Below are 23587 nucleotides of genomic sequence, written 5' to 3' on the forward strand. Positions count from 1 at the left end.
TGGCCCTGGTTGGGGTGCATGCAGGAGGCAATCAGTCTATGTGTTTCTCTCACATCGATATTTCTCTCTCTGTCTCTCCCTTTCCCTTCCACTCTCTCTAAAAATCCTCAGGTAGGGACTAACAACAACAAAAAGAATAAAAGACCATTTGGGAGTTTTCACTATAAAATACATAAAATGAATTTAACAAGGTGGTTGTCATTTGTTTTTAATCCAAAGTGTAGTGGTTTAGAATTTGCCAATGTTTGCCATGCTGTCATCTACTTTTTATTGATTTGCTTTTATGGAGTATCTGAATTCAAATAAAAATGGCATGCTGTTATGCAGAATAATTGTAGATGGCTGTAAATCATCAAAGGAAGAAAGCTTTAGCACAAGGAATAGAGGATAGTTTTGATTACTCCAGGGGGAGAAAAAGATTAGATGGATTTAAAGAAAATCCGTGTCCAGGGAAGGCTGCAAGCACTGGTACAGAGACATCTCAGAGTTGTCCAGGAAGACTAGTTGAAATTGGGAGGACTAAGTCAGTGAACGTGCCTCTTTGGAAAAATGCCTGGCTCTGTCTTTGGCATGACTGAGGCATTCGGGTGCTACAGTGAATTGGCAGTGAGAATCGTCCAGGCTTCTAAACCTGAAGGAACAAAGGAATACTCAGGCTTGCTCCAGAGAAGTTTGCAAGGAAAAGAAGTCCCCTTTCTGTACTTTACTAAGTATTTTTTAATATATATTTTTATTGATTTCAAAATGAACGGGAGAGGGAGAGAGAGAGAGAGAGAAACATCAATGAGGAGAGTCATTGATCGGCTGCCTTCTGCATGTCCCACACTGAGGATCAAGCCCTCAACCCGGGCATATGCCCTGACTGGGAATCAAACTGGGACCACCTGGTTCATAGGTCGAAGCTCCACCACTGAGCCACACCAGCGAGTCATACTTCACTAGATTTTGAGAAGCTTTAGCCACTCTCTCCCATAAAGGGAGCAATCCAAAAGAGCTTCTAGAATCTAGATATGTATGTTTATAACAGCATTTGTGTCTGTTCTTTTTTCTCTTTATTCTCATATTTGTTCAGGAACAGACTTCCAACTTGTAATATTATGCCTATAGAAAATAGGGGTATTAGTGTACCTTTCATTGTGGCTGCCTTTGACTGCCATTAGAAAGCGATCAAACAGCAGTTGGGGATCTCTTCTGACAGTTTGAGACTTCCCCTTTTTATTAGGGCTCTTTTGTTTATATGCTGTCTCCCCACCACACCAAGCCTCCACACAGTTGAGGTCTTTGAAGACTGGCGATTCATTCATCTTGTTATCACTGGAGCCTAATACATACTTCATCTGTTCTGCAGACCTTTGGATTTTGGTCTGTGGTGCTCAGAAGCCTGGGAGAGGGTTTGTTTGATTGATTGTCTCAGTCAGACATGAACACATAAGTGAATCTAAAGAGTTGGGGTGGAGGGAGAGTGTCTGTGTGTGTGTCCCCCTCCTCCCCGGTCCAGCAATGGGATACAATAAGAACTTGGGCTCTTGGCACCTTACTCATTTACATAATCAATCTTTTTAAGAAGAAATGCCTCAAGGTCCTTTTTTCTGTCTGATTCCTGCTCCTTATTTTGCTTGTAACTGCTTGTCTCTTGAGCTAGCCTGGCCTCTTCAGACAGCCTGTGTGGCTCTCACCCACGTAACTCTTGTCAGCTTGAGGATTTCTCAGTCCTCCAGGTACTATGTGAGTGCGTGCTTGCGTCACCAGGAACACTTGCTAGTCTTCATAATGGAAGAAAGGAAAGTGCATTTATGTTATGTCATTTTTGTTTTCTTTGTTCATTTTGTTCATCCTCACCTGAGGGTATTTTTTTCCATTGATTCCCCCCCCCTCCCCCCTAGGGAGAGTGGAAGAGAGGGGTTTGGGCGGGGGGGAGAAAGAGAGGGAAACACACATACACACACGCATGGGTTGGTTGCCTGCCACACTCGGGGGCAGGGAATCAGCGGAGAATCAAACCTGCAACCCAGGTACTTGCCCCTGACGGGGTTCCCTTTTGATGTGTGAGCTGACATTAACCATTGACCATACTGGTCAGGGGGAAAGTGTATTTAAATGGCATCTACAGGTGAAAGAAAAAAATCATTCAGGCCATGTCTTTCTTAGCACAGTGCTAACTGAACATTCAGCACAGCACATCCAGTAGAAATTAACACAAGGCGCATGTGCGATTAAATTTTTCCGGTTAGCATTTTCTTTAAAAGCAAGCATAGATGAAATTAGTTTTAACAACATATGTTATTTAACTCATAGCTGATATGTTATCATTTCTACATATATAATCATATTATAAAATCAGCATGTAATATAATTAATGAGAAACTAGACGTTTTTCAATTTACATACGGGATCTTTGAAGTTCAGCATATATTTACCTTTATAGCCACATCTCGATTTGGATGCCGATCTTCATGGGAAATGCTTGATCCGGGAGACTCACCTTCTGGCCGTACTCAGACTGGTTCCTCCCCTGTCGTGTCTCCTGGGCTCCGTGGCCGTGTTTCTGTCCCTTTCACCACATTGAAGTGACCAGTGCTCCATAACCCGGGGAAATCGCAGGCTGGCATCTCAGTTGGTACTGCTTTATCTCCTGGTTTTTCTCCCTCAGCAATGGACTTATTCTACACCTTCATGTTGATAGTTCTTTTTAAAAATATATTTTTATTAATTCTAGAGAGAGGATGGGAGAGGGACAGAGAGATAGAAACATTGATAAGAGAGAAACATCGATCAGCTGTCTCCTGCGTGCTGCCCTATTGGGATCGAGCCCAAAACCTGGCCTGTGCCCTAAATGGGAATCAAACTGGTGACCTCTTGGCTCATGGGTTGACGCTCAACCACTTACCCATACCATCTGGGCAAATGTTGATATTTCTTATAGTTCTGTCCTCCATTTAGACTGATCCTATCTAATCTCTGGAGTTTAAAATTCTTTCAGCTTGTTACTGAATTGCAAATTCATAATTCCAGCTCGAGTTCATGACCTATATCTTTGTCTGGGAAATATCTCCACTCTTGCCACTTGGATAACCTTTGAACTCAAAACACAGCACACCCACATCTGAAACCTGACATCTGACCACCTCCCAGCGCCTGGGGCCGAAGGCTGCATCCTCCTGTGAGCCTGTGTTACGTGACTCTTCAGGCTGTGTACATGGATTCGCTTGGCAAAAAATTCCAAACTTGCCATACTGCACGTGCTTCTTTTTAAAGTTTAATTTAGCATTCATTATCATTATCGATCTGCTTTGGTGTAAATGATTGCCATTTATTCTAGGTGCCGTTTCCAGATACTGTGTTTAGAAAACAGATGAGGACTGGCTCACAGTCTAATGGAGGGAGCTGGCCAGTGCAGGTAGTTTCAGATTGCTGGGGGGCGGAAGGGGCAGTGAGGAGGGGGGGGCAGCCATGTCTTGGGGACTGTCCTCAGTAAGGCCCCTCAGGTCCTGAAAGGTGAGAATGTGTCTGTCTCCTCAGGAAGAGCAGGGGAGGGGAGGGGAGTTCTAGGTGGAGAAACTTGAGGTTGGAAAGACCCTGGCTGGCATGTGGACACAAGGGTCAGAGAGAGTGGTGCTGAGCACAGGTTGGGAGATGGAGTGAGGCAGGGGTCATTGGTAAAGGGTGGGAATCCCTTAGACTGGGAAGAGTAATGTGTGCTGAGATCATTTAGAGCGCGTGTGAGAACAGGTCATGGAGGGCGGGAGTGTGGCCACAGCGCCCCTGAGGCACCTGACAGGGAGAACAGTAGGGCTGTTGTACTTTTCACTGTGTGTGTGTGTGTGTGTGTGTGTGTGTGTGTGTTTGCGCACATTTACATCCATCTTAGTCATTCTTCTTACTTGAGTGTAGCTTTTTTCTCCTTTATGCATTTACTCAGTAGTTAGGTGGCTGGATCCTAGGGAGGCCCTGAGCTGGTCTGCCTAGGGCTGGCCTGTAGTGTGTGGGTTCTTCACAGCCCGAGACCAGGTGATTGTGGGAGTTTGTTGTTAAAGATGGGAAGTGGACAGTGAAATAGGGAAGGGCTTAGCAAAGAAGAAGAAACAGGAGAGCATAGATGGGTTGCTCTGGCTCACTGGAAGTCAGAGAAAGGGGGTCCTCAGAGACAGGTTCAGGGGGGTTAGCCCGGGATGGGCTGCTGTTACCCATCGCTCCCCTGCTTGCCAGTCTCCTGGAGTCCCTTTGAGTTTAGGAGCTGCACGCCTGTGGAGGGAAGAAGAGGGGGGAGGGGGTAGTGCAGGCATCCTCCTGGGGCAGGAAGGGGGTGGGGTGCTTGCTGGGTCCCTTGCTTTGTTTTGAGGGTTTTTAAAGGCTGGGAGTTTAGGGATAATTTCAATAGAATAGTCATCAGCTTTTCCAGGAATACCCTTTTAGGGTCATAGTCTCCAATGATTGGTCAGTTCCAGGGCAGGGGTCATGAGCTATTGCAGCTGGTCCTGGCGTCACCCACCTGGTTTTGCTGCTTTTCTGGGCCTGGAGCTAAAGTACAACTGAGGCCTGGATGTTATCTCCAGGGAGGTGACCTTCTGGGTCTGGCTGTAAATTGCTTGGCCAGTGTGTTCAGCTGTCTTAGTTTCCCCATTCCACTTGCCAAGGAGTTTCCCCAGCTTCTGACTATGTATCCTGCCCCAGTGGCAGCATGCAACACACATACTGACCAGCAGCTCATACTAGCTTTATTACTTTATTTTTAAAATGGCTGATAATTACAATAATGCACATGGATGGGCATGGATCCCAGACAGGAAGCATTATTGTCTGCAAGCAGATCTGGAGTGAGCTGATAATTCAGCCTGTATTTACTTTCAGATTTAGATGCTGTGTAAATCATAGGAAAGATGCCTTTTGACTGCTTTGAACTAGGAGAGGGTGGGCACTTTCATATTTTTGTTATTTTTACGGTTGTTTTGTTGGATATGAGTAGTTAAAAGTGAGCTCTAGCCGGTTTGGCTCAGTGGATAGAGCTTCAGCCTGTGGACTGAAGGGTCCCAGGTTTGATTCCAGTCAAAGGCACGTACCTAGATTGTAAGCTTCATCCCAGGCCCTGGTCAGAGGCATATGCAGGAGGCAGCCAATCCAACCAATTTATGTGTCTCTCTCACATCGATGTTTCTCTCTGTCTCTCCTCCTCCCATCCACTCTTGCTAAAAATCCATGGAAAAATATCCTCCACCCAACTGAGCCGCCTGGCCAGGGCTATGGTTGTAACATCTTGAAGTCAGAGCTCTGCAGCCAAAGCAGACATGTTGGATAGTTTCCCAACATAACCATGGTATATCCATTAGATTGATTATTTTAGTGAAATGGGTCTGTCTGAATACTTCTTTAAAAGGTATAAGTGATTACATTTCAAGTACATGACATTTTGAAATATGCTAAAAAATTACCTAATTTTTCATGGCTGTGAGAATGCATTCAATAAACACCGTATCACAGAGCTTCAGATCAGCCAGAAGTATGTTTATAATTTCTGATAATATTGCCAGGTTTGTGCTTGGAATTCCACAGAAAACCTCCCATCAGTTGCATTTCTATCATCTGTGACTCAATAGTATTGATTTAGAATGAACGTATTTAATTATTAATATTTAATCAGTAATACTTCTGGGTGTTTTTTAACTTGAATCATTTTACCCTTTGAAGAAAGTGCATCCCTCTATAAACTCCCCTAGGCTTGCACATACTTTATTCATTCGTAGTAAATAATTTTTTAAGTAATCCTGGCCCTTGAGTTCAAAGGTTAAGCCCAAGTTCACACCATTAAGATCATCTTATATTAATGCTCAAGCCTCCTGGCTTTTTGACCTCTGCGTTCAAATTATGAAAGATTGCTGCTTAGCTTTAGAATCATGCAGAATCTCATTCACGGAAGCCTCTTTGTTTCCTAGCCGTGTTTCTTAGATATCAGGAGTTTTGGGAAAGTAGGAGTTCTGTCTGTTGTAATGTGAACCAAAGCTAATATTGTAGGTGTCATTTATTGTAATACCTAAAATTTGGATAATGCCGTATTTAGATTGCACACAAGTGATAGCTAAGATAAGAGAGTGAGGAAATCACCACCATGAGGTGGCATAGCTGGTAAGTATAGGGAATATGCCTTAAGAAGACTCACTTAGAGAAATAATTCACATAGTGCTTTTAAAAAAAATCACAACAGTGACTTAATAGTTACTGCAGATTCGTGCTGTCTACACTTCTCAGCCAATCGAAAGCCAGACCGGATCCAGGAAGCTAGCAAGCCAGCAGCTCCCGGTGATTTTTCTTTAAATAAATAGGGCAGCATTAAAATATTCATGTAAACATTTGCCAACTGAATCCCACAAAATGAAATGTGGAGGATTACTGCAGCCTGCTCTAGGCATGTCCCGTTTAATCTGCAAACAAGCCATGTGCAGTCCTCTAACCCCATTTCACGCTCTCCTGGCTTTGGGGGTGCCTGGCCACGCAAGGAGCTCACGTGTTCTTTCCCTGGGTGCCCGTGGGTTAAGCCCCAGCTCTGTGTAATGTCCACAGAGAATGAAATCCTTAGGAACCAGCCCCGTGATAACCAGGCTAGCATTTGAGTGCGTGCTCTGAGGTGGGCATCGTGCTCAGCGCATTATCTTCATTTAATCCTACAGCAAGCCTGGAGCAGTGCGGGTGTTAGCAGCCCTGCTGTACAGATAGAGCAGCACACTGCACGCTTCCCCTGAGACCGGAAGCGGGCTGAGCAGATGCCTGAGGGTGGACAGGGCACATCCCTAGTGTCGCCTTACCTGTGGGAATTGGTTGGTTTAGGATTCCTATTTTACTGTGGGACAGTGGAAAGAAACAGGAGCCAGGAAAAAACTTTAGAATTTTAGGCCCATAAACACTGTTCTGCATCTTTTTTTAAAAAATATAAAAGTACTGAATATGCTTTTCAATAACTTCTTTTATAAAAGACTTCCTGCTCATCCCAGACACACATGTGTAAAGAAGACCTCACGTAAATCTTGGTGCTTGGACCCTTACCAGTGTAATCCAGGTGGCCCTGTCAAAAGCCTAAGAGACCGTCTAAAACCCTTCTAGTCTTGGCAGTGATACCTCATTTATGCTTTAATATTAGAGCTCTCATAAAAGCAGGGATTAGCTGTATAAATTACTGCCTATGAAAATCATACATAATAGCTGCTATCTGTCAGTGGACCTTTTATATTTGGATTTTTTTCTCTCCCAACCCTAATTCACCAGCTTCCAATTAGAGGTCAGTGATTTTCAGCCGGTGTGATGAAAACTCACTTTTACGAATCGGCTTTGCTTCGTTTGCTGGAAGACGCTTGACAAGACTCCGGCTATTTTATTCGGTAGCGGGTTACAGTGTTTGAAGCTTGGGTCTTTGTTTTTTTCATTGAAAGCTTCACTTTTGTACAGTTGATGAAGGTACTTTAAAGGCTCCAAACTGTAGGCACCCCTTTGACAGTAACAAGAGTGGACTTTCTTATGTCTTAGGCTCTGAGCAGAACTGCAATTGTCCTCCCATCGGAGAGAATTATGGTTTAATGTTTGTGCACATGGGATTTTACCACGTTAGAATGAGTGCTCATGTGCTCAATAAAACAGTATGTTTTTTAGGTATTGGGCCTGCTCTGATTATACTTACTCTTTGTCCTTCTCTTTTGACAAATTGAATCCATGTAATCCTGATTAAAATTCAGGCAGGCAGTGAACAAGATTAAAAAACCAAAACCAGTTTATTTTGAACTAATTTTAGAGGTTTGTTTAAGTTGCAAAAATACTGCAGAGAGTCCCTTATATCCTTAGCCCACCTCCCTTACTATTAACATCTGATATAACCACAGTGCAGCTATCAAAATGCAGGATTAACATTGGTACAGTGCTATCAACAGATTTACAGCCCTGAGTCCAGTAACTCCTCCGGTTCTCCCATTAAGGGCCTGTCCCTGTTTCAACCCTCCACCGGCTTTGGATTTACTTGTCATTTCTCCTTAGCCTTTTCCAGTCTGTAAGTCCCTCTGTCTTGCCCAAGCCTTTCCTGTTGGTATTCTTGAATGTCTTATTGCTGGTAAGGTTAATGCTGGTGCCTCCACTGTGAAGTCATTTGTTTCCCTTTTTGTAGTTAATAAATATCTGGGGGAGCTATCTTGACACTATGGATTTTGAGTCATTTTAATGTACAAATCACTAGCATGCAGATAGTAAATAGATGTTGCAAAGGTGCTTACCATTGCTGCATCGCTCAAGCCTTTGTAAGAACTAGAACTGAGTTAACTTGACTTTCCGGGGTGAAGCGTGGACACCGGAGAGGCTGGCTTGCAGCACCTTCCTGTGGAGACATGGTTCCCCCAATCACAGGACGGAACCCTCCTCTTTGGAGAGAAGCAGCTCTCTCCCCGGCAGGCACCGCACTAGCCCTAGAGCCGGAGTAGATTCTGGGCCAGTAGCTTCATGAGGGAGGAAGCAATGGGCTTGCTTATTTGCTTGGACTGGGAGGGCTGCACCTGTCCTCAGGGGCATTGTGAACGGAGGCGGGGCTTGGCTGGGGATGTGGGGTTCAACTCTCCAGTGGTGACTGAAGGATAAGTTAGGTTCAGACTTAGAATTATTTATCGCCTTAAGCCATTTCAGGTTTCCAACCAAGTTACTAGAAACACTTTTTACCAAGTTGAGTTTCTGTCCTTAAATAGCTAAACTCTCTTTCCTTTGATCCAAATTAATACAATGGGATTTCTTATGAAGAATGAATAATTAAGGAAAATGGAAGCACTGGGCTAGGACAGCAATTGAGGTCATTTGTTTTCGAAGCCTTCAGAGTGCTGCAGCGTGCGCAGATCACAGGCACTGGCTTAAGTGCCAAAGCAGGGGCATTAATTTCCTCCCGGAGCGGATTCCAGGTTCACAGGATGTCAGAACTGCTGACTTGGCAGTGACGTCCCATTTGTAACATGTTAGATGAGGAACCAGATTGATTTATACGTTGATGTAATGGATCCAGGCACAGTGTGCGCTTAAGAAAATGGAGAGCCCATTAAATAAGGGCATTTTCAAAGTGAAGAAGCACAAACATAAAAACGATCCGATTATCCTCGAGGTAAGGTCGGGGTATGTTTGATTAGTTGATTTCTAGACACGGTCCACAGAGGCTTTTTATGTTTCAGATGATACCTCCTTGAGCGTCTCTTATGACCACAAGGATTAATCTTTCTGAACTCAAAAGTGAATCACTGCAGCGTATTAGCTGTCTGGAATGGCTCCAGGTCCTCTCCTTTCTCTGGGCGGTAACTGATGTGAGGGTGTCGCCCGCTTATCTGCCTCTTCCTGTTGCTTTAACCTCTGGTATTTCAGATTCTCTTTGGGGACGGGAATGCTGACGATCTCAGCACAGAGATCAAATGCACTTACCACTGCTGTGTTGACCTCAGCGGTTGACCCGTACATGAACATTTATGCAGTTGGAACCCTTGCGGTCTTTTCTCTAACAGCCATAATGAGCAACGCGTGGGACTTAGTCTTCGGGGCCGATAAATAAATGGCCGCCTGCACAGCTCCCACCACCCCACAGCGGTGCCTTGGGTGACCTCACATAACTAACGGACCCTGTGTCTTAGGTGTATTCATTTTTGGAATCTTAAGAGGTAAATCCCCAATTCTCATCATTTGCAGCAACCTGGATGGAATTGGAGAACATCATGCTGAGTGAAATAAGCCAGTCAGTGAAAAAGAAACACCACATGACCTCACTCATTTATGGATAATAAAGAACATTATAAACTGATGAACCAAAAGATAGATATAGAGACAGTAAAACAACAAGCAGACTGTCAAATTACAGCGGGGAGGGTAGGGAGACCTGGGGGAGATAATAGATCAACCGAAGGACTTGTATACATGCATATAAGTACAACCAATGGACACAAAACTCTGGGGAGGGAGGGTATGTATGGGGGGGCAATGTTAAAATATGTACACAGATAATTTAATAAAAAAATGTAAAAGAAAAGAAAAGAAAAAAAAAGAGGTAAATCCCCACCCCACCCCCACTTCCCACTTGAAAGATTGCACATCACATCTAGAACTCTATTTGTTAAATAGCTGTCTTTAATGTTAAAAATATACAAGGCCAGCCCTGGCCAGTGTGGCTCAGTTGATGGAGTGTTCTATGCACCGAGGGTCCCCAGTTCCATTCCTAGTCAGGGCACATGCCTGGGTTGCGGGTTGCAGGCTGGATCCCTAGTGGGGTGCATGCTTAGATACGGCTCCAAAAGAAGAAAGGCCACCACAAGAAGCATTTTGGCGCATGTCTTGAACTCACTGTGAGAACACGTTTGTCTTGTGCATCTTTTACCATTTAATAAACACCATCAGTGTTCCTTTTCAATGTTTTTTGCCTTCTTTGGGGGAAGTAGAACTCAACACCAATCTGTAGCTTCACATGCTGTTATACTGAAGGCACAGGATCTTCTTTCTACTTTACTAAGTGACTATCATCACAGGGTTACAGTCCATTCTAGTTTATAAGGTTGCAAATTGTCCTCCTGGTTGGACTTAATAGGTAGTTTTCGACCCGGATTGATGTAGGCAACATTTTACTTCAAATTCCCTTTCTCCCAGCTGTCCAACAAGTGTTTGTGCTTCCTTCTCTGGTACTAGTGGGAGAGCTGGTTAATTTTCACAAGTATCACAGCAAAAGGTGTAGGATGGGGTAAGTTTGTCCTGGAAAAAGATCATAATGTATTACAGAGTCTAATGTAGGCGCTACCTTACTGTGATAAAAACAAAACAAAACCATTTTATATTAATTGCTGTCTTTAAAAAGAAAAATAGAATAGCCCTGGCCAGGTAGCTCAGTTGGTTAGAGTCCCAATATACCAAAGTTGTGGGTTTAATTCCCGGTCAGGGCACATACAAGAATCAACCAGTGAATGCATAAATGAGTAGAACAACAAATCTCTCTCTCCCTTCCTTTCTCTCTCTGAATAAATAGAACCATATAATCATGCAATTTACCCCTACTCCCTTCTCCCCAAGCCAAGTTTTAACATTTTTTTAAAAAAGCTATTTAGTTTTTATTTTGAAAGAACTTCCACTAGGAAAGACCACAGAGCTCCACTGTGGATACAGCCATCAGTGTTGGCATATTTCTAGATGTTGGGGTTTTTTCCTACTGCCAGAGACTGCAGGAGCCTTACTGTCCTCATGCCTACATGTTATTTCTCACCTGTAAATTCATCGTTTTAATGGCTGTGATCTTTTTTTTTCTTTTCTTTTTAAAAAAATATATTTTATTGATTTTTTACAGAGAGGAAGGGAGAGAGATAGAGAGTTAGAAACATCGATGAGAGAGAGTCATCGATCAACTGCCTCTTGCACACCTCCTACTGGGGATATGCCCGCAACCAAGGTACATGCCCTTGACTGGAATCAAACCCGGGACCCTTCAGTCCCCAAGCCGACGCTCTATCCACTGAGCCAAACCGGTTTCGGCAATGGCTGTGATCTTTTGCAAAGCAGAGAATGCTAGCCAAAAAAAAATTTTCTGCAATAGTTGATTATTTTTAACTAACACAAGGTAAAACTGTTCATGAAATCCCTTTTAGTGTTCTGTTTCCATGAATGACACCATCACTTCTCAAGTAGCACTAGCCAGATTTGTCATCTTCCTCTTCTTTATCCCCCTGGCTGATCCGTCACCAAGTCTTGCCTGCTTTGCTCTCTGTGATCTCTGGAATCTGCCCCTCCATCACCCTCCTTTAGCCCTAGCTGCCATAGCTCACATCTGGACTGTGCAACTCCAGCTTCCTGAGCCACTGCCCTGCGTGTACTCTGGCTTCCTCTCAGTCTGTTCTTCCCCCTCAACCAGAGAAAGCATTAGAGCTGCGTTTTGAACATACTAACTTTGTGCTTAAAACCTCTCCACATGTCCAGTGATAAAGACCAAAGTCCCTTCTTGGTCTACAGACTGTCCAGTCTGTTCCTGTATGCTCCCCTCCCACCTGTACCATTCTCCACTTTCCCTCACTTACAGTGCTCAAAGCTCTGCTGTACTCTGGTGCCATTCTCTTCAGGAAGCTTTCCTGATCATCTCATCCGAGCCCAGGGCCGATTCCCTTTATACATGCTTCTTCAGTGCTGTGTTCTCCTCCTCCTCAGGATGTCTGGGCATGTGATCATGCTTCTTGGGTGTACGGACTGCTGCTCTAGCCCCGTGAGAGTGGGGGTCATAGCTCTCTGCTCACCCTGGTGTCCTAAGCATTTAGCTTGTTGATTTGCATAATAGTAGCTGCTCAGTAAAATTTGTATAAATGAATGGAATAAAATTACTGGAACCTTAAACATGTTATGCTTTTGTGGTTCGATATATTAAGGAACAGAAGGCAGATTTGCTTTGTAATAGAGGAGACTGCAGTTATATGTTACAGGTTCCCAGTCAGAAGTATCCAGATGGGGAGTGGGGGCTACATTTCCCATTGATCTTGCACTCTGATCATGCACATCCAGAGTTCATTTTTATTCCGGGTTAGCTACTGGGAAAAGGGAGTTGTTTATGACATAACTGTTATAGTGAAAGTTTTTAGAAGATTGGTCCTACTATCACAGACACTGAATATGACTGCCTTTGTGTGGCCTTTTTGCACTAAGCGTGTGTTTTGCCCCCCTTTCGTAGGCTCTCGCAGCCAATGCTGGAACAGGATTTGCTGTCGCCGAGCCTCAGATCGCAATGTTTTGCGGGAAGTTAAATATGCACGTGAACATTCAGACCGGGGAATGGGAACCTGACCCAACCGGCACCAAGAGCTGCTTTGGAACAAAAGAAGAGGTTCTTCAGTACTGTCAGGAGGTAAGAGTGTTGCCAGAAACTTAAAACCGCTTTGTTTCTGGGTCACATTTGAGCCTATTTGCCTTGGAAACGGATATTCTATCATTCTTTTCTTTTGGCCTAAGACTCAGTGGCTAAAGGCTGGTGCCCCGGGCCTTTGTCTCTAAGCTGTGAGGCGATGAGACTTCTCGGAGGCTTTTGCCTTTGTGCACTGTGCACCTCAGTGCTCTGAGGAAGGTACAATGCAGAAGGAACACTGCACAGCCTGCTTCTCTCGGCTTCCACTTGTCATAGGAAGACGCGAAGCAAACATGTTGTGTGTGTGCTTGTGGTTTCCACTTGCTGTAAATGATCATCTCAAGGCTGATTCAACTTGGTTTGGGGTTAAAACTTGACCTAGAAAAGGATATAAGAGGTTTGAATGCACTTCTTACTCACCATACAGGGCCAGGGTCCACGCGTTGTTCTATAATTTTGCTAACAAACACTTCCATGGGCTTGCCTCTTAAATGTTTTAATTCATGAACTCAGCTACTTACACGTACCCTACAAGCATCCTTGATGTCTAACAGATTTATTGGGCTTAAAGCTTGCTGCTTTTGTATTCAAGATTCCTTTTTTCAATCTGCCTGTCCCAAGAAAGCTAATCGTTATAGTATCTTTTTACTTGAAGAGTTTATCTGGAGCCAGAGGCAACCGAGTGGAACTTGAGATTTACATGGATAACGGTGACCCTTTTCTGTGCAGATGTACCCAGAGCTACAGATCACCAATGTGATGGAGGCCAACCAGCCAGCCAGCGTGGACAACTGGTGCCGGCGGGACAAAAAGCAGTGCAAGAGCCACGTTGTGATCCCGTTCAAGTGTCTCGGTGAGTGTTCTGGAGACATCCCTGCGTGCTTCTCAGGAAGTGGGCTCCCTCGTTTTTAAATTTAAGTTTCTCTTGACTCACAGTGAAATATCCACACGTTCAGAACCTGTGGGCTACACGAATTTATTGTGGGACTTTCTCTTTTGAACATTTATGGCTTTCTGTGTCTTCACTGGTCACTAACTCGCCCTCTCCCATCGTGGGCATCCTGGTCATTTAGGGAAGAACCTTTTCGGTGGCACTGAATGAGACTGCTGGCCTCAGAGCGGCCCAGCGTCACCTCCAGGGAGAGTGTGAGGTGGTAGAGTCCTAGCAGTGCGTGGGACTGAGCAGCCCCTGGATACAGCACTAATGTGGACATCCGGGATAGTTCTGTAGATGTGCATACTTTTAGCCATGAATTTAACTTTTTCCCTTCCCTCCCGTCTTTCAAACCTTTCTTCAAATGGAATCTATTGCTTTTCTCATTCTCACATGGAGCAAAATAACAGGAAGGGTCAGCTTCTGAATAACGGTATTTAAAATATGGAGCAATTGCTTTGTTTTAAATACCCAGTAAGGGGAGGAGGGACACTGCCCATGTGCAACGCCATGTCCTCATGCTGTAGTGTGAGACTTGGGAAAAATTTATGATATGGTTTAAGGATGTTCTTCCATTCCATTTGGCTCCAAGAAGTCGCTGGATATGAGGTTTCATTCATTCTCTGTAAAATTCTCAAACTAGCATTCTTGATTATTTATAGATAGTACTCGGAATCATTTCTGCCTTTTGCATTTTGACCCCTATAAAGACCTTGCAGTCTGGTCTTCACCCTCCTGTATGTTCTGTGTCCCTTGCTGGCTCCACGGCCCACCCAAAACTCTGAGCTTGAGATCGGGGAGACCTTTGTCTGTACATCCAGTCAGTTTTCAGGCCAGTCTGATTCTCGCCCCTCGGGTGTATGGCTTATGTCCATGTTTAAGTGACCTAGGCGCTCCAGGACATTGTAGCAGCGGCATTATGGGATGTTTGGGTTTTCAGGGGAAACATCTGTCCGGCATCCTGTGAACTACTAGCTGGGAGTAGTCACAGTTTCAACACCTGACCATTTTATTCCTTTCTATGACCTCATCTTTGTGGTTCCTGTGATACAAGGCCAGCATCACACAAAATCACTGTAGAAAAAAGAAGGGTGGATGCGGTCAATCGATTCCAATGTTGGAAGAGTTGTGTAGGGCCCAGCAGGCCCTAAGGTGTTAGCACACAAGTACTTACTCACTTGTTGGCCTAACCACTTGGCTTTGGGGCATTCTTTTGCCCTAGGGGTGCTGTGACTTGGAAGTTTGGGAACCTCTGGCTTACGTCCTTCTCCCTCTGACTCCCCTGCTCTAGTTCAGCTTTCCCTCATTTCCTTCCTAGGCTAGGCTGTGACAACAGCCTCAATACCTGTCCCTCAGGTCTGTTGTCAGTGTGTTGCCTTCTGATCTAAAGTGAAGATTGAATTGTCTCTTCTGCACATAAAATCCTTTAGTAGCCCTTCTTCACTTATAAAATCACCTTTAATTAAGCTCCTTATCATGGGTTGAAACTCCATCAAGCGATCCTTGCTTAACTCTACTTGTCTACGTCCCCACACCCACTTTCTGTGCTTCAGACTCTTCATCAACATGGACATCTCATGGCTCCTAGTCACTTACCATCCACCCAGCTCTCATAGTTTGGAATGATTTTCCTCTATTTAACACTCCTTGGGGATGCTTCCTTTAACGGAACTACTTTTATTTTCTATTCGGATAACCATATCTGAAGTTCTCCATGTTGTTGCCATTACACCTGTCACACTGTACAATCAGTGGTTTCTGTCTATGCATCTTCCTCAAACCTTGTAAACTCCTTGAAAACATCCACCCCGCTTTAATTATTCTGTCCCCTCAGCACCATGCAGTGCCTAGAACATAGGATACACTCTTTATAACGACAATACCTCCACCATGGCCAGTACACAACAACAAAAATTTGTTTTGCTGCATTTATTTCCAAATGCTGTCATTTGGATTTATCAGCGTGTCATAGAACCAATGAAATGGTAATGTCATTGATTAAATGCATAAAGACAGTTTGACTATAAACCATTTAATACCTTCTTTGCATTGTCACACATAAAGCATTATACTGTACAGTCTTCAGTGTGATTTATTCAGACAGTTATTCATGTTTACATCAGCATTCATTTGGACAACTTTTTAAGTAAGTAGAGCTACCCCTTTTTATTTTTGAGTGAATACAGTTGCCTGAGCCTAAGTTAGTGAAGGACCAATCACTAAAGTTTAGGGAGGTAGTAGAGAAAACATACTGACTCTTCCTTGTTGTCATTTAAGAAGTAATAGATTTTAATGTCTTTCCGCTCTCGCACCCAACCTCCCTTAGAGTACCCAGGAAGAACTGCCATTGGTTAATAATCAGCTCGACCTTCTTCTTAACATTTATTTCATTATGGACTCGTTGTCCAGATTTGGCCATTGGGGTCCCATCATGCTGGTTCCTTTCTGTTGTTAATCTCACTTGAGGATATATATGTATGTATGTATGTATGTATTTTTTTCCCATTGATTTTTTTAGAGAGAGTGAGAGGGACAGAGAGAGAGACATTAATGTGAGAAAGACCCATCTGTTGGTTGCCTTCTGCACCTGCCCTGCAATCAAAGTATCTGCTTTTGACTGGAATCTGACCTGGGACCCTTCAATCTGCAGGCCAACACTATCCACTGAGCCAAACTTCTTAGGGCTTCATGCTGGTTCCCGTGTCTTTTTACACATCCCTGCCATTCTTTGAAAGCTTTCTTTCTGGTACTAAAAGATGCTCTAGGCTCATCCTATATTTTCCCTACCTCACCCCTGGATTCAGCCATTTCTGCAAGAAGCCCTGATTTTATTAGAGGGGAAAATATTTAGACACCAAGATCTGGGCATTAGGTGTCTATTACAGTATTATTGCTTCTAGGCCCATTCAGGGGACAGAGCTAAGAAATATGTATATATACATTACACACACACACAAATCTATTTTCTAGATCTATGTGCATATGTTAAAAACAATGAGCTCCTATTGATACTTACAATTACATTATCTTCAGTATCTTTTAAAAATTTTCCCTGTAAATAAGTCTCTACTTTTTTAAGTGTAGTTTGTTGAGACCAAATGGTTGAATGGTGTATCATATATTCACTGAGTTATGCAACCATACTCAATTCTTTTAACCTGCAAACTGTTCTGAAAACGAATGCAGTAAAAAGTGAGAGTCTTGTGTATCTTATTCACCAGGGGTAACCACACTGAGTTCTTTTATACCTATTAAGGTAAAATAAATAACGCATTCTGTAAAGAGGTGGTAGTGTGGTTAGCTTCAGCTCTGAAACCCCCTTTAAATATTGCTGCCTAGCTAACCCATATCATAGGCAAGCCAGAAGGGCGGGGAGCTGGGGACTGGGGAAGATAGGATATACTTATATTGGTTGGGAGCCTCTGTTAATTGGTTTGGGTGTTCCAGGGGCCTTATCTGTGTACTCAGGTACTGTTTTTGTTGTTTTTGCAAGGTTGAGGGGAAGGGTGTGTCTTGATTAGGATGCCTGAAAGCAGTTTGAGAATGAATTTCAGTTCCTGGCAATGTTTGCATCACATCTGAGGCCACACTATCTGTAGACAGACCACTGTGTCCAGTCATTCCTCTCTGCTCTTTTCTGAGAACATGTTTAATTAGCCATCATGTGATTCTCTTAACTAATACTTAGCATATTTGGTGAGAAGTTACAGATCAGTCTCCTCAAAATGAACATTTTATTTCCCGTTACTACTCATTGCCTCCTGCTTGTCTATAAAAGTGTATCTAAATAAATCGGATGATCCGAGTAGGACCCAGTTGGTGATGTGCTGGTGTTTGTGGGAAGGAGTTTAGTCATCTTTACGTTTATATATAGACTGGCTCCGGTGCTAAAAGAAGCGAGCTTTGCAAGCCCAGCTTTGCCTTTGGTTATTTTGGAAGGAGATGAGCACAGGGGTTTGCTGTGATGCGAAGCCTCCTGGAGGAAGTTGCACAATCAGGCTCTGAGATGCAGTCCTCAGCAGCTGCTCCTTCGTGTCTCGGGGCTGCTCACTCATCCATTACAGACGTCTGTTTGCAAGTCACCTTCTACCTTGGAATTCACCGTAGGCCGTCAGCGGTTCACCCTGTTCAGTATGAGCGCTTCTGCAAGGTGTATGTTTCTGCTCCAGACATTTATTCTAGGTCTTTTAAGTTCACACAGCTCTGTTCACCTGAGACATGTCTAGGGAAGGCCACTAAAGCTCACAAAATCTTGCTTTGGGTGGTCAGGTTGTGGGTTTGCAAATTGATGCAGCCACTATGGAAAACAGTACAGGGCCTCCTCGAAAAAATTAAAAACAGAGCTCCTTATGACCTAGCAATTCCACTTCTGGATATTTACATAAAGAAATCCAAAAATCTAATTTGAATAGACAGATACACCCCTATGTTCATTGCAGCATTCTTTACAATAGCTAGGATATGGAAACAACCTAAGTGCCAGTTGATAGATAGTTGGCCTTCCCTAGATGATGAAGGGTGAACTGCTGATGGCCTATTACTCAGCCATAAAAAAGAATGAAATTTTAACCATTTGTGGCAACATGGATGGGCCTAGAAGGTATTATGTTCAAGGACATAAACCAAACAGAGAAAGACAAATATCATATGATTTCACTTAACTGGAATTTAAAGAGCAAAATTAATGAATAAACAAAATAGAAACAGACTCATAGATATAGAGGTCAGACTGATGGTTGACAGAGGGCATGAGGGGTAATGGGACCTGGGTGGAAAAGATAAAAGGATTAACAAGAACAAATTGGTAGTTACATAATAGTAAGAGGGATATAAAGTACAGCATAGGAAATACAGTCAGTAACACTGTAATAACTATATGGTGCCAGTTGGTACTTGAAATATGGGGGAAACCACACTATAAAGTGTATGATTGTCTAACCACTAGGCTGTACACCTGAAACTAATGCAAAATAATATTGACTGTAAGCTGTAATTGGAAAATTAATAAGTTAATAAAATTAGGAATACTTTATTTTACAGTTAAGCATGGAGTTAATTATTAAATTTCTGGCATGGTTCAGTGGTTGAGCATCAACCTATGAACTAGGAGGTCATGGTTCGATTCCAGGACAGGACACATGACCGGATTGCGGACTTGATCCCCAGTGTGGGGCGTGTAAGAGGCAGCCAGTCAGTGATTCTCTCTCATCAGTGATGTTTCTCTCTCCCTTCCCCACCCCCTTCCTCTCTAAAATTGATCAGTCAATAAAATAAGAGAGTTTTTATTTTCAGCTTTATTCTGAAATGTTTCATGCACACTGAAAAGACAAAACATAATATGGCATCCATGCCCTCACCATCCTGCTTTAAGTTCAGCATTTTGCCCTGTTTGCTGCACCGCCCCCTCCTTCCACATGGACCCTGTGGGAGCACATCCGTGATGCATGGGAATCGCCTGGGATGCTTGCTCACTGCAGAGGAGTGCATCTCTCCTTAGACCAACTGAATCAGAATTTCTGGCTGCTAATTTCTGGTGACACATATGTAAGCTTTTAGCTTTTTATTACGGAAGTTACAAATATATGTAGACACAGAGAAAACAGTACCCTTAACCCTCATGTCCCTGTTGCCCAACTGTGCAGCCGTCATTAATTCATGAGCCACTCTGGCTTCATTGACGGCCCCACTCCCACCTTCCCCCAATTACTTGGAAACAAATCACCGATGCCTTTTTTCCTTTAAATATTTTAGCAAGTATTTCTAAAATGTAAGGATCCTATTTTCTAAACAGCTATGTGTATTTTTTTCTCCATCTCATTAGGTATGTGTGTGTGCATATCACATACTTTTTGTTGTTGTTGTTGAACTGAAAGTAAGTGTGAGACATTATGATAGTTCACCCTAAAATTAAACGTCCAGGTCATTTGTTTGACGGAATATCCCTGGATTTGAATTTCATTATAGTTAAATTGAAATGGCATACTTTGGCAGAAAGACTGTGTAGGTCGTATGTTCTTCTTTAGGACATCGCAAGTTTGTCTGTGACTGGCAATGTTTAAACAGGTCACCTGGTCAAGGTAGTGTCTTCCAGAGTTTTCTCTTGCCAGGACCCTGTTCCCCTTGTAATTAGCTCTCCGTTGACGATTCTTACGTGAACAAGTTAATTGCAATGGTGGCTGGTCTCAGAGCTGTGTCTTTAGGTCCACTGAGGGCCAACGTAAGAATTGCCTGTACTTGAGAACTTCCAATCTTCATTTCTTGGACATTTTGTTATCAAAACCAATAATAGGCAGAAATGTGGACGTAAGAGGCCAAGAATATTGTTTATGTGAAATCTGGGGGGCAGAACATTGTGTGTGTGTGTGTGTGTGTGTGTGTGTGTGTGTGTGTCTGAGGACATGGAAGGGGACCTTATTCCTTTTTGCCTCATGTGCTGTGCAGCCTGCACAGGGATTGAAGTCGGGGAGAGAGGCAGTCCTGGGCTTAGTGGCCTACAGCATGTGGAGCTCTTATGGCCGCTTGCTTGGAGATGTCGCATTCAGTGGGCCTTTGAGGGTGAAAGATACTACACCATCTGCATCTGACTGATTAAGAATCTGCAGTGAGGGTTGTTTTCCCATGGAATTGCGCTCAGATTTGCTTCTGACAGAGCTCCTCTTTTCCAGTGGGTGAGTTTGTGAGCGACGTGCTGCTGGTCCCAGAGAAGTGCCAGTTCTTCCACAAGGAGCGGATGGACGTGTGCGAGAACCACCAGCACTGGCACACTCTGGTCAAAGAGGTAAAGGGCACATGGCAGAGCCACCCCGGGTTCCAATCAACTTCCTTTTCTCCCTTCAAAGCTAGCAATGGCTTGTACCTTCTAAGTTAAAAATATTCGGGAGGAGGGTTGGTATTTTTACAGGAAAGTTCGGTGCGGACAATCCAGTTATGATATTAAAAAAGCCGTGAAGCAAGGATGCGCTCAGCAGGGCTCCCGAGAAGGCCTTCTGAACCCTCAGGCCTTGCGGGGAAATGGCCAGTTATGGAAGGGCGGTGCCTGCTCGCATGCCAGCAGGATTGGATGTCACTTCCTTCTTATAGACGAGAAACCCCCTTCTTAGCTGGTCTTCTGTAGTTAAGTTGTTTTCCTCTGGTCAGATTCTGAAGGACTGCCCTCCCTCCCCAGGGACGAGTGTAAACTCACGTGGACGACCTCATCTGCTTAATAATTACCAGAAAGAACTCCCTTCCTTTTTTTTTTTTTTGTCCAGCTTCGGGCTTTCATTGTTTATGGTCCAGATGTTTCCCTAGTGCAAGTGAAGCAAAACGTGTCCTAACCCCTGCACACTTTTTGACAGAACATCTCTGTTGCCAGGAGAGGAAGCATCACAGAGCGCTTGGCTAGGGTATCTTTCGGCCAGAGCTCGGGCCGGCGTGTGCTGATGCCGGCCCGCGGGTCTCTTTCAGGCCTGTCTGACCCAGGGGATGACCTTGTACAGCTATGGCATGCTGCTGCCCTGCGGCGTGGACCAGTTCCACGGCACCGAGTACGTGTGCTGCCCTCCGACCAAGGCCGCGGAGGCGGCTGTGTCAAAGGAAGATGAGGACGAGGAAGGAGAGGAAGAGGAGGAGGAAGACTATGATGTTTATAAAAGGTGAGCTCTTGTCCTGAGCCTGGGGATGGTCTTGCCGGCGGCTGGGGGCTGCTGGGTGAAGGGGGCATTGCTTTGGTCCCGCTGAGCGGAGCCAGCCTGCTTTTCTCCCAGGGGAGAGCCGGAGGTGCCAGCCTGACTTAGGCTGGGCCGCACTGCTTTCCACAGGCCCACGTGGTCCCCGTTTCCTGGCTCTTCCCTTTGGCTGGCGGAGCCGGCGAGGCCTCAGGGCCTAGTTCAGGGCCCGCTGAGCTTATTTCCTGTCTCTGTTTGTGTTTCAGAGCAGGGAGCAGACTCACTGTGCTGTGCATAGGACCTGGCATTAACCTTCCTCTCTTGCTGTGGCCCTTTAGCGAATTCCCTACCGAAGCAGATCTGGAGGACTTCACCGAGGCAGCTGCGGACGAGGATGGCGAGGACGAGGACGACGAGGAGGAGGACGACGACGACGAGGAGGAAGTGGTGGAAGACCGAGACGACTACTACTATGACACCTTCAAAGGGGACGACTACAACGAGGAGACCCCCACGGTGCCCAGCAGCGACGGGGCCATCTCGGCCAAGGAGATGCCTCACGACGTTAAAGGTAACGCCCTGGGAGTGGAGGCGGTGGCGCCCCCCGCAGGAATGGCTTGCTTGGGATGTTGTGCTGCTTGCACCGCAGGTGAGTTACAGGAGAGGCGGGCTTCTGTGCAGGAAGGAGGCCAGCTCCTCGGGGGGCTGGTGGTGCCAGCCTCCTAGCGGCTGGGCCGAGGCAGGGCCTGCCACGGACACACCCGGGGAGAGTGCAGAGTGAATCAGAGAACTGTTTGTTCTCTGCCCTGCAAGGACTTAACTGGAGAATAAGAGACAACATGGCCTCTCCTGAGGGGGATTCCCCCACCCCCATACTGCGAAAGCCCTGGCCCTGTGGAGTGGAAATCACGTCCTTGGTTCTTGTCTTTCCGAGAGGGTTCCCATGGGTAGGCTGCCCTGTTTACCATTGGAAAGCGGTTTGCAACTGGGAGGGTGGGATTGAATCACCTACTGGGAAGGCATCGGGACCGGCAGTGTTTTCATCTTGCCAGTTTAAAAACAAACAAACAAACAAGGTTGTGACGGTTCTAGAGCCATCCCCACACAACCTCCCGCTGCTCGTGGATCCGAAACCAATGAAGATCTGAAGAATTATTTACCCAACGAGGGGAAGTTATGTAGAGTCTAGAAATCGATTCACTTTGGAGACCATGAAAGTGTGCACGCGTCCTCTTTAGACGCTTGAGTAGCGCCTCCACCATCACCAGTCCCACAGCCCATGCACCTGCGTTCCCTGTAGGCCTGGACCCATCACGATAGGCAAGCCAGGCAAATATCTCCACCGATCAGCTCAGCAGGGGGCTCTGTCAGTTCCTCAATGTATTGCCTTCGAGTGGAAATGACTGGCTGGAGCTGGTGAGCCAGTGAGCCGGGCGCTGGGGGGCCTTTCCAGCCCTAGCTTCCTGATGCTGAATGTCCCCGGGCCTTCCTCGCCCGGCCCAGCCCTGCGATCTGTAGGTTGTGACGCGTCTGCGGCTGACATGTGATCGTCCCGCTGACATGTGACCGTTTTCACACAGCTGTCTGCTCCCAGGAGGCGATGACGGGGCCCTGCCGGGCCGTGATGCCCCGTTGGTACTTCGACCTCTCCAAGGGGAAGTGCGTGCGCTTTATATATGGCGGCTGCGGAGGCAACAGGAACAATTTTGAGTCTGAGGATTATTGTATGGCTGTGTGTAAAGCGATGAGTAAGTCCGCCACGCTGGCTCCGTGCAGCAGCCTGTCCTGTCCGGCGTTTTGTCTTTCCCGGCTGTCCACGTGACCGCATCTGTCAGTGCTCCCCGCCCCTCGGGTGTTCGCTGTTGGTCTTGTTCCTCTCATCTTGTGCTTTCTAGATCTAGCCTCGCTCCTCTGTGGGCAGCTGTAAGCTCCGTTCTCCGTGTCCTGTGCTCACCTTGGGTATGCTGGTGCTGCTGGTGGTGGTGGTGTGGTGGTGGTGGTGGTGGTGGTGGTGGTGTGTTCCCTCTCTGGTACTGTACAGTGCCCAGGCCTTGCTCTTTCTCAGCCCTCTTAGTCTGCTGTGTGTTGGCTCGGAAGACAGCCCTGCTCTGGTTGTCTCTAGTTGAAAGGCACAAAAGGGTAAGCAGGGCAGCC

The 23587-nt window shown here is 45.3% G+C and overlaps 1 protein-coding gene across 4 annotated transcripts in view; it reads left to right on the forward strand.

Moving 5' to 3' along the window:
• APLP2 (amyloid beta precursor like protein 2) overlaps positions 1-23587 on the forward strand; it is a 58018-nt gene that overhangs the window by 14221 nt on the left and 20210 nt on the right. For 2 of the 4 annotated variants that reach the window (XM_084867628.1, XM_084867629.1), the window contains exons 2-7: positions 12683-12856; positions 13583-13706; positions 20453-20565; positions 21234-21421; positions 21772-22004; positions 23014-23181. In XM_084867628.1, coding sequence (XP_084723754.1) covers positions 12683-12856; positions 13583-13706; positions 20453-20565; positions 21234-21421; positions 21772-22004; positions 23014-23181 — 1000 coding nt within the window. The remainder of the gene's footprint in view (positions 1-12682; positions 12857-13582; positions 13707-20452; positions 20566-21233; positions 21422-21771; positions 22005-23013; positions 23182-23587) is intronic. The other 2 variants (XM_084867630.1, XM_084867631.1) reach the window with 1 other exon arrangement.

The sequence above is a fragment of the Pipistrellus hanaki genome (assembly GCF_964339955.1).
Source record: "Pipistrellus hanaki genome assembly, chromosome: 19".
Classification (NCBI taxonomy): domain Eukaryota; kingdom Metazoa; phylum Chordata; class Mammalia; order Chiroptera; family Vespertilionidae; genus Pipistrellus; species Pipistrellus hanaki.